Below are 15,079 nucleotides of genomic sequence, written 5' to 3' on the forward strand. Positions count from 1 at the left end.
TTGAATATATTTAAGGTGGAGATAGACAGATTTTTGAATAATAAGGGAGTCAAGGGTTATGGGGAGCGGGCAAGGAAATGAAGTTGAGACCAAGATCAGATCAGCCATGATCTTATTGAATGGCAGGGCAGTCTCGAGGGGCCAAATGGCCTACTCCTGCTCCTATTTCTTAGTTCTTATGTGATGGTCAGTCACAGAGGGAAGGTAAGATGTGGGACTGTTCGTGAATTGGGTTTGTGTTCACTGATATCGTAGTTGGATGAGTCGGCCATGGACAGCCTGGCCAGAAAGGGGCTGTGTTGGTTGCTTTTATTTGACCATACATCGGCAAGAATTGGGGATGTCAGTTGCCCATAAATGCTAGCAGTAGGGCTATGGTGTGTGACTCAATATGCAAGTGCTTAATATAAAAGGGGAGATTTTCTTCTTTGGGATATTGTGTACCCCAAACCTGTGATTTTCTGTCCATTGTGGACAATAAGGTCTGCGATTTCCTGATAATGTGTTCCTGGCCTGCACCAAAATAAGGTTGTGCAGAACATCATAGACAGTCCTTCGAAATTGAGGAAGACTTGCTTCCAATCCAAAAATTAGTTCTCAGGTGACTGAACAGTTCAATACGGGAATTACAGTCTCTGTCACAGGTGGGACAGACAGTTGTTGAAGGAAAGGGTGGGCGGGACTGGTTTGCCGCACACTCCTTCCGCTGCCTGGTTTCTGCATGCTCTCGGCGATGAGACTCAAGGTGCTCAGCGCCCTCCCAGATAAACTTCCTCCACTTAGGGCATTCTTTGGCCAGGGACTCCCAGGTGTCGGTGGGGATGTTGCACTTTATCAAGGAGACTTTAAGGGTGTCCTTGAAACGTTTCCTCTGCCCACCTTGGGCTCGCCTGCTGTATCGTAGTTCCGAGTAGAGTGCTTGCTTTGGGAGTCTTGTGTCAGGCATGCGAACAATGTGGTCAGTGCTTCGATGCTGGGGATGTTGGCCTGGTTGAGGACACTAACGTTGGTGCGTCTGTCCTCCCAGGGGATTTGCAGGATCTTGCGGAGCATCGTTGGTGGTATTTCTCCAGCAATTTGAGGTGTCTACTGTATATGATCCACGTCACCTATTAGCACTTTAAAAGGTAGCTTCCATGTGGTGCCCTTATGAAATTAAAGCTATGTTCTCAATCCAGATCTGTGTACTGCTGATTGTTAAACATGATGCTTGTTACTCCCTGCAGCTCTCAGCAAGTGTTACTGCATGTAAAATTGCTAGAGAATGAACTCGAGGATTTAAAATCCATCATGAAGAACCTGGAGGACAGAAATTATAAGCTGCAGGTTCAAAACAGACAACTGGTATGTATCTATAAACACACATTGGGTTTAAAATTCAATTCAATTAAGGCTAGGTGACCTTCAAAGTTCTTGCCTGGATTTAATTTATTTGTAGCTAATTAAAAACAAATTCCTCCTTCTAGTTCTTTCCTCCCCTGCCCCACTGATTTATGCAGGGGTATAGTACCACAAATAACTCACAAATGAAGAATAGCTCTTTTGATAGTGATTGTCAGCAGGTAATTTGACAGTGAGGCTTACACAGCTGAACCCGATCCTGTCCTCATCTGCAGTCCACAGGCATACTCTCCAGCAGCAGTCACTGGATAATGATTGGGTGATTGAAGCTAGACCAGATGTTCTGAGGCCAGTTGTGGACAAGGACCAAAGCCTCAACTGAGATAAGGAACAGACTCCCCAAAGAAGACACAGGAGATAGTTTTGAGGAAATGTAAGAGGATACTGGATAGATCTTTGGCAAAGAAACTGATTAAGACTATGAGAGAGAATAGTGTATTGTATTTTTCAAATTGCAACCAGATGGACTGCAATAGTTTCTTCTGTGTTGTGTATGCAATAACTCAATAGACTGAATACTGTAAACTCCAAACAGGTACAAACCTGGCTCTACTTTATTAAGGCCCAAAGTGATTACATTACAAGATGGCCGGCCTTTTATACCTGGGCCGCACACACGTGCGCAAAGCCCAATGACCTCCGACAGTGGTGCCACCTGGTGGCTAGTAAACCCAAGCATACATACGTGACAATATCCCCCTTTAAGATATTAGTAACGGTCTTTTTACAAATTGAGACAGTCCGGGGCTTTCCGCTCCCTAGTTGAACGTCTCAGTTCAACTCCAGCCTTGGGCGAGCGTTCTGAGTCTGTTATGACTGGGGGCTGGGTAGCCGATCTGATGGAGTGGCAATGACCACGTCAGGGATTGAAAGCCCAGATTCATTGATGACAGCGGAGTCCTCTGACGTTTCATACTCTGCTTGATGGTTTGGACTGCATGCTCTGCTTGTCCATTGGATGCGGGTTTGAATGGTGCTGACCTCACATGTTTGATACCATTGAGTTGGTTGGTTGGTCACTGATTGTGTCTTCCTCAGACTGTTCTGGTTCATCCGTGTGCTGCAGCTTTATCTGATTGACATGTTTCTTGCATGTCTACCCATTCTTGAGCTTAACGATAAAGACTGTGTTGCCCTCCTTAGCCGTAACAGTACCGGCGATCCATTTGGGACCTTGACCATAATTCAGTACATACACAGGATCATTGATAGAAATGTCGTGTGACACAGTAGCGTGATCATGATATCCTTGCTGACTTTGACGTCTGTATTCGACACGATTATTCAAGTCAGGGTGGACGAGAGAGCCTGGTCTTGAGACCTCTCTTCATCAATAGTCCAGCAGGAGAGACCCTGGTAAGCGTATGGGGTCTTGTCCTGTAACTAAGCAATATGCGTGACAAGCGACTTTGTAGTGAACCTTGAGTTACACGTTTCATACTCTGCTTGATGGTTTGGACTGCATGCTCTGCTTGTCCATTGGATGCGGGTTTGAATGGTGCTGACCTCACATGTTTGATACCATTGAGTTTCATGAACTCTTGAAACTCCATACTGGTGAAGCAAGATCCGTTGTTGCTTACAACGATGTCAGGCAGACCATGCGTAGAAAACATGACACGAAGGCTCTCAATGGTAGCTGTGGATGTGCTGGATGACATGATTGTACACTCTATCCACTTGGAATAAGCATCCACCACAACTAGGAACATCTTTCCCAGGGAGGGACCTGCAAAGTCGATGTGGATCCTGGACCATGGTTTAGATGGCCACGACCACAGACTTGGCTGCGATTCCGCTGGTGCTTTACTTAGCTGCATGCAAGTGTTGCACTGATGCACACATGATTCCAGATCAGAGTCAATTCCAGACCATACATGAGACCTGGGCAATGGCTTTCATCATGACAATACCTGTTTGCGTGCTATGTAGATCATGCATAAATTACTCTCTGCCTTTCTTGGACATAACAACACAATTATCCCACAGAATACAATCTGATTGAATGGATAGTTTGTCTTTGTGACGAACTGTAAGGTTTGGTCTCCTCACACATTTGCTTGGGTATGGCAGACCAATCACTAAGGATACAACGTTTCACAACCGATTAAATTGGGTCCTGGCTGATCCAGGTCTTAACTTATTGGGCTGTGACAAGGGTTCCTTCACTTTGAAAAGCATCCATGACTAACAGTAGATCTGCTGGTTGTGGCGTTTCCACCTCCGGTGTGGGCAACGGCAGACGGCTCAATGCATTGGCAGAATTCTCAGTGCCGGGTCTATGGCGAATGACATAATCATAGGCAGATAATGTCACTGCCCACCTTTGGATGCGGGACGATGCATTGGTATTGATACCTTTGTTTTCCGAAAACAATGAATTGAGTAGCTTGTGATCTGTTTCCAGTTCAAACCGAAAACCAAACAGGTACTGATGCATATTTTTAACCCCATACACACAGGCTAATACTTCTTTCTCTACCATGCTATAGGCGCTTTCCGCCTTTGACAAACTTTGAAGCATATGCAACAGGTTGTAATTTGTCCGACTCATTAGCTCGTTGGACCACGCAACCAACTCCATATGACGAAGCATCATAGGCCAATACTAGACGCTTACATGGATCATAATGTACCAGCAGCTTGTTAGAGCAAAGCAGATTACTAGCTTTCTCAAAAGCTCTATCTTGAAACGCACCCCAAACTCAGTTGTCGCCTTTTCTTAGCAGCATGTGCAGTGGCTCTAATAAGGTGCTCAATCTAGGTAAGAAATTACCGAAGTTGTTGAGTAGACCAAGGAACGAACGCAGCTCCGTCACATTCTGAGGCTTGGGTGCATTTTTGATGGTCTTGGTTTTCAAGTCCGTAGGCTTGATACCGTCAGCAGCAATTTTCCTCCCCAGGAATTCAACTTCCGGTGACATGAAGACGCACTTCGAGTGTTTCAGTCTGAGTCCTACTTTGTCCAGACGATGTAGAATCTCTTCTAGGTTGTTCAGAAGATCGGCGGAGTCATAGCCTGTGACCAGTGTACCATCTTGGAAGACTCTCCATGTTCCTCTGAAATATGCTGCAGCCGAGCGAATTCCAAAAGGGCACCTATTGTAGATAAACAGTCCTTTATGAGTGTTGATGCACATAAGTTTCTTCGACATGTCGACCAGCTCCTGTATCATGTAGGCCGACGTCAGATCCAGTTTTGTGAACGACTTCCCCCCGGCTAGCATTGCAAATAGGTCATCAGCCTTCGGTAACGGGTATTGATCCTGTTTAGAAACTCGGTTGATCATAACCTTGTAGTCTCCACAAATCCTGACAGTGCCATCACTTTTCAACACGGGAACAATGGGGCCGGCCCATTCGTTAAATTCGACCGGTGATATGATCACTTCACACTGGAGTCTGTCCAGTTCGATTTCGACCACCTTCCTCATCATGTACGGAATTGCCCGAGCTTTATGATGGACGGGTCTTGCATCCGAGTCCACATGGATCTGCACCTTGGCTCCCGTGAAATTGCCAATGCCTCGTTCAATCAGTAAGGGGAACTTGCTCAGCACTTGAGCACATGGAGTATCCTCCTCCGACGACAACGCTTTGATCTCGTTCCGGTTCCATTTGATTTGTTCTAACCAGTTCCTGCCGAACAGCATTGGACCATTGCCTGGAACAATCCATAACGGTAAATCGTGAACCGCACCATCATACGACATCTTGATTACTGCACTGCCGATCACCGTTCTGAGTTCTTTAGTGTACGTATGCAACTTGGCATTGACTGGGCTCAGCAAGGCCTCACAGCCTTAGTATCCCACAGCCTGTCGAATGTCCTCTGGCTCATTATTGATTGACTCGCACCCGTGTCCAATTCCATCGGTACCGGCACACCGTTAAGTTTTACATAAATCATTATCGGTTGGCTCTTTGTTAGTAACAAATACAGTCCATACACTTCCTCCTCTGGTATCTCAGATTACAAATCCAGATCCGCGCTAGGCTGGTCATCATCCTCTACGTGGTGTGTTGCAGCATGCTTGCTCAGTTGCAGACACATGCGCTGGAGATGTGTCACACGCGAACAGCCTTTACAAATATGTTTAAACTGACACTGATGAGGCCGATGATTGCCCCTACAACGCCAATACGGTGATATCGAATTCATTCCTGTTGGCCGACTTTGAGCAGCCACAGGTTTCGCGTACGCAGTCGGGTAGGCCCTGCCATATGCAGCTCTGCCAAACGATGATACTATCTTGTTCACAGTACTTGCCGAGTTCCAATTTTTCAATGATAGCTGCTTTAAGCTTTTGTCCGTCATGCATGATTGGGCAATCGTGATGGCCTTGCTCAAATCCAGCGTCTCCGCCGCCAGTAGCTTACGTAGGATCACCTCGTGGTTGATGCCAATTACAAAGAAGTCCCGCAGCATGTCTGCCGATGCAGTTTCGAACTTACACAGTCCAGCTAGACGCCTTAGGTCGGCAACGATTTCCGTTACATCCTGGCCCTCAGTGCATATAGAATCGATACCTTGAGATGATGATGCCTTCATCTGGTTTGAGATGATCATGTACCAGAGCACACAATGTTTCATAGTCCTTGTCCGTTGGACTTAAGGGCGAGAGGAGATTCTTTGAGTCCATAGATTTTTGGACAGCAAACCATGAGGAGGATCGCCTGGCGCCGAACTGCTTCTGTCTCTTTTTCCATTTTGTTGGCCATGAAGTACTGGTTCAAGCTGGCTACAAAGTCTGCCCAATCTTCTCCCTCCACGAATCGCTCCAGAATTCCAATTGTGCTCATTTTTGCATGTGAAGGTTCTTGTTACCTCGTCGCCAAATGTTGTGTAGGCAATAACTCAATAGACTGAATACTGTAAACTCCCAACAGGTACAAACCTGGCGTTACTTTTTTAGGGCCCAAAGTGATCACATTACAAGATGGCTGGCCTTTTATACCTGGGCCGCACACATGACCTCCGACAGTGGCATCACCTGGTGATTAGTAAACCCCCATACACACATGACATTCTGAACCTATACATTTCTGTGTTCCTTTCAATTCAGCACAGATCAGGCATCAAACCAAGTTTCGGATCAGCACTGCACAGGTTGAATTTAAACCCCAGTCCTTAAAAAAAATAAGAAAAGACAGAATCCTTTCTCATCCTTGGAGAACATAACCAGTGATTTGCTCTATCTAGACTGGATTCAAACACAAGTCCAATGTGGAAAAGAGTGCCCCAACTTCCATTACAGACTGAGGACACCTCATTACATTAGTCTTAGCTGGATTTGAACTTGGGTCTCCGTTTGAAGGACAGTATTTCAACAAACAGCACAACGTATACATTTATATAGCACCTTTAACATAGAAGAATGTTCCAAAATGCTTCACAGCATGTATTCAAAAATACCGGACAAGCTGAAGAGGAAATATTAGAAAAAACAAAACATTGGTCAGAGAGGTGAGTTTAAAGAAGGATTTTAAAGCAGGCAAGGGAGGTTGAAAGGTGCATGGGTTTCGGGAGTGGATTTCAGAGTATGAGGCTTAGGTGGCTGAAGGCACAGTTGCCAATGCTGGGGCAAAGGGAGAGGGGGGATGCGTCAGGAACGAGAGTTCGGGTTGGAGGGTGGGGGCAGTGTTTGTAGGACTGGGGAAGATTATAGGAATAAGGAGGTGTTAGGTCATGAAGGGATTTAAACTAGAGGATTCCATTTTTTAATTTACGGTAATGTTGGACCAGGAACCAATGTAAGTCAGCAAGGATAGGGCCGATGGGCGAGTGGAACTTGGTGCAGGAAAGGATATGTGCAGCAGAGTTTAGCATGAGTTGACATTTACAAAGGGTGCAGGATAAGATGCTGGCCAGAAGAGCATTGGAATCGTTGAATGTGGAGATGATGATGGGATTTATTTTATTGAGAAACAATGGTGAAGGACTGACGCCCATCAACAATATTACTATGGTCAGTGCTCCTTTCAACTTTCCTCTTGTTCCCGCTAAAGTGAAAATATGCAGTCTTACACGTGGAGGTCAAAACTCAGCAGCCACCTGCTCATTCCTTCCCAGGACCTCAACACTATGGAAATCCTGATTCCTATCAGTTAGGCCTCCCTCTTACAAACTACAGATTTTTTAAAGCTTGGCATCATCTGACCACTACTTTTTGATTTACTTTCATCCTCTATCCTAGTGTTTACAACCTTGGCATGTCCTGCATTATAGGCTTTGTCTTTACCTAGATTTCTCAATTCAAAGTTAATTTAAGCATTCAGAATTGAAGTAGATAGGCTAAGGTCTAGCTTGAAAATTACATACATGATTATAATTATTCCACAGTATTTGAATAAAATATAATGGAAAAACATCATTTTCCCTTGACAGGAATCTAATGTAATTTTTTTTCAATAGGAAAAGGAGTATCAGAATCTGAGCACAAGGATTTGTCAGCTTCAGGAAGAGGTGAGCTCCTGGAATGGGGAGATGCAATTGTAGGATAGATCTATTTGTCTGTATACTGATGCATCTCCTCTGGTCGGGATCAGTGGGAGGATGTGCTGTTTTGTAACAACAAGAATGGTAGGCCGCATAACGCATAATGTATTAATACGGATGCAGATTTATAGTGACTGAATAAATGAAATTGGGTGTAATTTTGATTTTGTGCCTAGTACTGCCCCTAAATCCACCGTTTCAACACATTATGTACTGTAATCAATGGAGGCCAGTTATTTCCCCAGAGTGAGTCACCCCTCACTACTTCCGTGCCTCTATTAACTAGTCAATTATCAAAATTACTTGAATATGTAGAGCATTTCACTTACCTGTCATTTTGTGTATAGGAATGATGTAAATAACAGATGGAACCCAGCAGGAAATGTAAAAAAATAAGAGGGGCCAACATACATTAAATAAAATGAGAATTTAAAAAAAAGATCTGTTGTATCTGAGATTGAAATCTGGTACAATATTAATATATTGAAAAGTAAGATTACACTTTTCATGCATCTAATGCAGAATGGGAAACTAACAGCTGAGAAAGACTATGCACACTGGAGAAATGAGGAGCTGTTATCAGAGAAGGTTGAGCTGAAGGTATGTTACTATAGTGTTAGAAAAAGTGCAAAAAATACTTTTTGGCAGTTTCTTCGATTAACTTTGATCATATTTTGTTTTGTTGCCAGTAAGTCACTGCAATGTAGTACCATTTCAATTCAGGATTCTGCTGCTGCGCCAGTGATCTTTGCTAGAAGGTATGAATATCGGGTGATGACAGTATTGTGCTTGGCTTGCATGGCCTAATTGTGAAGATGTCAGAGCAAAGCCCGATCCTGTTATGACCTGATGGCCACATTTGTGCACTTCCAACAATGGTCACTGTGTAGCAATCAGGAATGGGAACCCTCTTCAACTTGTTTTTTCCATCCTCTCTGGACAGGATGCTGAGGCCAATTGTAGTACAGTAGGGCTACCCTGGCTGAGGCCAGCTAGCTCAGCAGACTGAGGATAGAAACTTGCAACTTACTTGTCTGTGTGGAGTGGTTCTAATTAATCACAGACTGCCCCTTTCTTAAAACTATTGATTTAGGATCTCACAATATCAAATGCTTTATTTTCTGACTTCTAAAGCTAAAAATATACTATTGTTCTTTATCCTTTACAACTATGCAAGTTGAATTTCTCCGAGGGTTCTACCAATCATCCACCATAACCTTGGCAGAAGAACCGTGGAAACCGTAAAGGAATGGTACTAATGCAGTTTCTCTAAGTTTTGCCGGATCACCTGCTGAATTCGTGATAGATGATCAGGAGAACTCCTGTATAAACTCAACCCCTATAGTATTCAATTCTTTGCCACAAGCTGCTAGACAGTCTGGTATAAGTATCTAAAATGTTAATGCCTTGCTTTTTAGAACCAGATGTACGAAGACAAGAGACTTATTTCTGTTAAGGATGTCTTACTAACAGAGGTGGGTGAAACAATGATATAGACTTGTCTCACACTAATGTATATTCTCATGGGTTGCTAATTATATCAGGTTTCCTAAATAGATATTGTCTAAGCTTATTAATAATGGAAAATAGATTACAAAAAAATGTATTTCATAGAATCATAGAAATTTACAGCACAGAAGGAGGTCATTTTGACTCATCATGTCCGCGCCGGCCAACCAAGAGCTACCCAGCCTAATCCCACTTTCCAGCTCTTGGTCTGATTTATGTCCACATGTCCACATGTTTTTCATGCGTAAGATGGACGATAGCCATGAAGTTTCATGTTGTGATCCGCTGTACCTGATCTGGACTGAAATTCCTCCAGATGCTATATTGGATTTTTAAAAATAATTGTTCTGGGATGTGGGCGTCGCTGGCAAAACCAGCATTTATTGCCCAACCCTAATTACCCTTGAGAAGGTGGTAGTGAGCTGCCTTGTTGAACCGCTACAGTTCATGTGGTGAAGGTACTCCCACAGTGCTGTTTGGGAGGGAGTTCCAGGACTTTGACTCAATGACGATGAAGGAACAGCGATATATTTCCAAGTCAGGCTGCTATGTAACTTGGAGGGGATCTTGCAGGTTATAGCGTTCCCATGCGCCTGCTGCCCTTGTCCTTCTAGATGGTGGAGGTCGCGGGTTTGGGAGGTGCTGTTGAAGAAGCCTTGGCGAGTTGCTGCGGTGCATCTTGTAGATGGTACACACTGCAGCCACGGTGCACCTGTGGTGGATGGAGTGAATGTTTAAGGTGGTGGATGGGGTGCTGATCAAGGGAGCTGCTTTGTCCTGGATGGTGTCGATTGGGCACCTTTTAGTCATCCAGGGCACCCATCTGCATTAGGCGCCAGTTTCCTTAGATATGTAAATTGGCATCCAATGCTGAATCTAGGACCCTGAATGAGAAATCCAGGTACAAATGGATAGAGCTTGTTATGCTCCACCTAGTTATACTAGGTCTTAAGTGGGCTAACCATTGGTTTTAAAGGGAACTGCTGGAGGATGCTAAAAAAAAAGGCCCTGGAAATGTTCAGTTTTTATTTTTATGGGCCCAGTACGCATGCTCCGCCTGAGCCCACAAAAAAAATTCCAGCCCACCACTAGTACAGTTGAAGCCTGTCAAGGATCGCCACTCCCTACCCAGCAAGACCTGACCTCGATGTGAGAGCTAGCCAATTCCCACATTACCTAACCAGTGAGCAGGGGTGCCTGTAGCTTGCTAGAGGCAGTTAAATGAGGCCCAAAGCCTAATTTGGGTTGAATCTCAGGCCGACATGGACTGGCACGCAGAGTGGTTGCTCCGCCGACTTCGCCATATTTTGGACGCAAGTTGAATATCTCCCCCAAAATAAATTACTAATGGGGAAAGGGAGTAGAAATATAGAGCGGAATCTGTAAAACTGAATATTGGATCCAATGATAGGATTCCATTGCTGTAGTTGTATTATTGCCACAGTTCTGATTCAGACATGCCATTTCTCAGCAAATCAATGGTAAGACTGTTAAATACATTTGTCAGAGGGTTGCAGGAATATTTATCAGACAAGAAGCATGAAAGAATGGTAAGATAACATTGTATTAACTAGATAAGAACAGGAATGGAGAACAATGTAGGGATCTGTAGGTTAAAGAATAGAATCAAAGATTTATTCATGGGACTCAAATTGGGTTTGGGCAAAATTCAAAGACTTTGAAGTGTTTTAATGTGGAAATGATCTGATACAGATTTGTTGACATCTATATCATTGGGTTTCTGAGGCTGCAGTGTATTATTATTTTTCAGAAAATAAACCAGTCAGAGGAATTGAAATCAACTGCAGAGGAATATAATAACATCATTAAGGTAAAAGCAACAACCAGCACTTTAAAAACTGAAATGAAAATGTTTATTTTACATCAGGACCAATCTATTTGCTGTTAAAACATTTTGAGACATGTTCAGATGTCTTAATCATGTCTTAATGTAAAGGTCCAAAACCACATTTTGATCATTATCTAAAAGAAAAACAGAAAATATTGGAAATACACAGCAGATCCAACAGGATCGGGAAGAAAAAATACATTTTTGATAGAGATTCTTCATCCGAATGTTAGATTTTATCCAAATGGATTTAAATGAACCTATTTTAAGTTTGGAAACTTGTTTGGTGTTCATCCCAAGTAGAACGTATTTTTTAACTTGTATTGCTTTTTTAAATGAGCAGATGTCCTGTTGTGCTGCTAATGGGTAGACTGGGATGTGGAGAACAGTATTTCTTACCAATCCATTTTAACTTAGCAATTTACTTTGTTTTCAGTTCTGAACTGCATTGTTAGGTATGAACTATCTCTGTTGCCTCACTTCTGGATTTTAGGGTATTCAAGGATAGCTTGGGTCAACCAATAAATTAATTGAAATAGTATGGTTGAAAATGATAAAATCTTTTTATTTTTAATAGTTTCCGAGCTAAAAATTCGATAGCCTCCGAAAACGGGTGCGGGGATCACAATGCACGATTAACCTGCGCCTGTTCAAAGTAATGCAGGCAGCATGCAAACTTTGTGCTGCCTGCTAATTTAAAACTGAATATTGGATCCAATGATAGGATTCCATTGCTGTAGTTGTATTATTGCCACAGTTCTGATTCAGACATGCCATTTCTCAGCAAATCAATGGTAAGACTGTTAAATACATTTGTCAGAGGGTTGCAGGAATATTTATCAGACAAGAAGCATGAAAGAATGGTAAGATAACATTGTATTAACTAGATAAGAACAGGAATGGAGAATAGTGGCGTGCAGCCCAGTGCTAAACATGTTGCTGAGTGGCTCCCCATAAAAGGGAGGTGCACTTTGATGAGACCAGATGCTGGAAGCCATTCCAAAAGGTAGTTTCAACTGGGAAACATTCAGCAATGGCCCAAAAGCCAGAGAGACGGCTCCAAGGTTCACAGACACAGCACTGGAGCTCTTAGTACAGGAGATGAAGAGGAGGAGAGAGGTCTTGTTTCTGCAGGAGGCCCATACCTCACATTCATATGGTCCATCTCACCCACGCACACTTGCCATTGCTGCAAGCCTTCCTGCTGATGAATGCACGTTCATCTGTGAGAGGTTAAGAGAGGGTGTCAGCTCCAGCTTTGAGGTCAAAAATGGCAGCGCTGGCGTCAAATCAGCATTACACACTGATTGACGTCACGATCTGCGTACTCTGCATACTTCCGGCGCACACTCCCAGCACCCATGCTAATGCCTCACCAAAATAGTGTCTGCTGCGCACGCTGCTTGGACACCATTTCAACCCAAAACAGCACCCGTAGCACCCAATCAACGGACATTACGCAACCAAACTTTTAGCCCATAGAGGTTTCAATTTTCCTAAGTTTCTTTTGCAGTTTTATTCCCATCATTTTTCTCCTCTCCTAAAAGTGCTAAATCTTACTGGGATACAGTCCCAGAAGTGCCTGTCCCCCAATTGACCATGCAGTTGTGCGAGCCTAGACAGTGACTGTCTGCAGGATATTCAACAGTGGAAGCATTCAAACCAAGTCTGATGCTGTCCTCATCCAATGCCACACATATTCCAGCAACCATCACTAAGTACTGATCAGAAAATGAGAACTCTGGCTATTCTTTCCTCCATCTAATCCAGGGATATTGAAGCCAATTGTCGCACCCAAACTGCAACCTTGGCTGAGACCAGCTAACTCACCACTAACCAGGTGTTGATTTGGAACCTTCCTGGTCTGTGTTGCTCAGCTATTCACTGAATAAACTATTGAACCATCAGGGTTTCTAAGTTCCATGAGCAATGAGCATGTCCAACATGCAAATGTTGGGACATAATAAGTAGTACAATATGCTGCACAAATTTCTGGGGATGATTCTGGATCCCCAGTGCCAACTCCTGTGCCAGTGGAGTTCACCATTGCCTGATGGGAGCCAGCACTTGAGATCCTGAATCCTCTTGCTCAGTTAGAGAAACAATAACATATACATGGTGATTGGAAACCTGCCTGAGTTTACTCTACGGAATTCTGTGCCAGATAACTGTCCTGGTAATTATTAATTAACGATTAATATGTGGCTTTGGTGTTAAATAAATGCTCTTTTTTTTCCAATTACAGGGATTGAAAGAAGAAATAAATAGATTACAGTATCATCTCACATGTGAAGATTTGTCAACGTAAGTTGAATACAGTAACAGACATCAAGGTTTGAAAGTCCTACAGAGCCTGAGTTTTGGCCATGATGTTTTTTTCATCTGTCTTGGAAATGGGGATGGGGTTACTTGATGCATTTACACAGTACTGTATGAGCCATTACAGAATAGAGTGACTGAAATTTGAGTCTTGTAACAAAGTAAACATGATGTTAGCAAAATAAAGTTTATGGAGTGTACATTTTTTCAAAGTACTTACCCTTTTTACGTTGAACATATATCTATCTGTCTATATATATCCATCTGACCTGTTTCTGTGCTGTATATTCTATGTAAGGGAAGGGGAGGATAAAAAAGGTATGGGGATAAGTGAGAAGGGCTAAGGGAGGTAATGGAAGTGAGGTATGCATGGAAGGAGTAAGAAAGGAGGCAGTTGTAGGACTTGGACCAGGTGTCAGGCAAGGTGCTTGAACACACTCCGTTTGCATTGCTTTCCACTGAAATCCTGTTATACACCTCCCATCATCCTCTCCCCACCCGTGGCCCAAAACCTGCCTATAACCCTAGCTGGATCTCTCCTCTAACTTCTAGAAAAAAAAGAGATAGCAGGCAAAGGAATGAGGAGTGAGAAAAGAACAGGAAAGAAGTCAAAGTAAGAGGGAAGCAAAAGAGGACATAGATGAGCAGAAAGAACAGGGGAGGAAAGAGAACCAGAAACACAAAACGTTTACTTTAACAATAACAACAACTTGCATTTATATTGCACCTTAATGTAGAAAAATGTCCCAAGGTACTTCACAGAGGCATAATCTAACAAAAATGGACAGCCAAACAAAGAAGGAAGTATTAAGCATAACCAAAAGTTTGGTCAAGAAGTGGGTTGAAGGAAAGCCTTAAAACGGGAGATGGAATTGGAGAGGCAGAAGAGTGAGGGATGGAATTCCATAGTGTCTGGCCAAGAAGGATGCAGGTACGACCACCAATGGTAGGGCAATGGGTGAATGCACAAAAGGCCAGAGTCAGCAACAGAAAATTTGGAGTGGGGCATTGGCGGGTTGGAACAGGTTGCAGAGATAGGAAGGGGCAAGGCTGTGAAAGAAGCAACATGGAATTGATGGCAAGCCTACGGAGTTTTTGGTGGGGTTTAAGATGATAGGTTCAGTCTCCCCAACGTTTAACTGGAGAAAATTGCAGCTCATCCAAGATTAGATATCGGCAACAACAGAGGCAGTGGAGGGCTCAAGAAAGGTGATGGAAAGGTGGAGCTGGGTGCTATTACCATGCTTGTCGAATAGAAGATGTCGACAAGGAGAATAACGTAGATGAGGAAGAGGAGGGGTCCAAGGAAGGCTCCTTGAATGACTATAGCTAACAGTGCAAGAGCAGGAAAAGAAGACACTGCTGGAGATGTGCTGGCTATGATTGGATAGGTAAGAGTGGAGTCAAGCGAAGGCAATCCCACTGAGCTGGGCAACAGAGGAAAGGTATTGGAGAAGTATGATGTGGTCGACTATGTCAAAGACTACAGAGGTCAAGGAGGT

At 43.5% G+C, this 15,079-nt stretch overlaps 1 protein-coding gene across 5 annotated transcripts in view; it reads left to right on the top strand.

Annotated features, from left to right (window-relative positions):
* The window catches only part of LOC139230085 (inositol 1,4,5-triphosphate receptor associated 2-like), a 131,984-nt gene that overhangs the window by 40,735 nt on the left and 76,170 nt on the right, over positions 1-15,079 (top strand). For 4 of the 5 annotated variants that reach the window (XM_070861893.1, XM_070861890.1, XM_070861892.1 and 1 more), the window contains 6 exons: positions 1,227-1,344; positions 7,817-7,867; positions 8,423-8,500; positions 9,319-9,375; positions 11,181-11,240; positions 13,504-13,562. In XM_070861893.1, coding sequence (XP_070717994.1) covers positions 1,227-1,344; positions 7,817-7,867; positions 8,423-8,500; positions 9,319-9,375; positions 11,181-11,240; positions 13,504-13,562 — 423 coding nt within the window. The remainder of the gene's footprint in view (positions 1-1,226; positions 1,345-7,816; positions 7,868-8,422; positions 8,501-9,318; positions 9,376-11,180; positions 11,241-13,503; positions 13,563-15,079) is intronic. The other variant, XM_070861891.1, reaches the window with a different exon arrangement.

This window comes from Pristiophorus japonicus, chromosome 19 (genome assembly GCF_044704955.1).
Source record: "Pristiophorus japonicus isolate sPriJap1 chromosome 19, sPriJap1.hap1, whole genome shotgun sequence".
Lineage (NCBI taxonomy): Eukaryota > Metazoa > Chordata > Chondrichthyes > Pristiophoridae > Pristiophorus > Pristiophorus japonicus.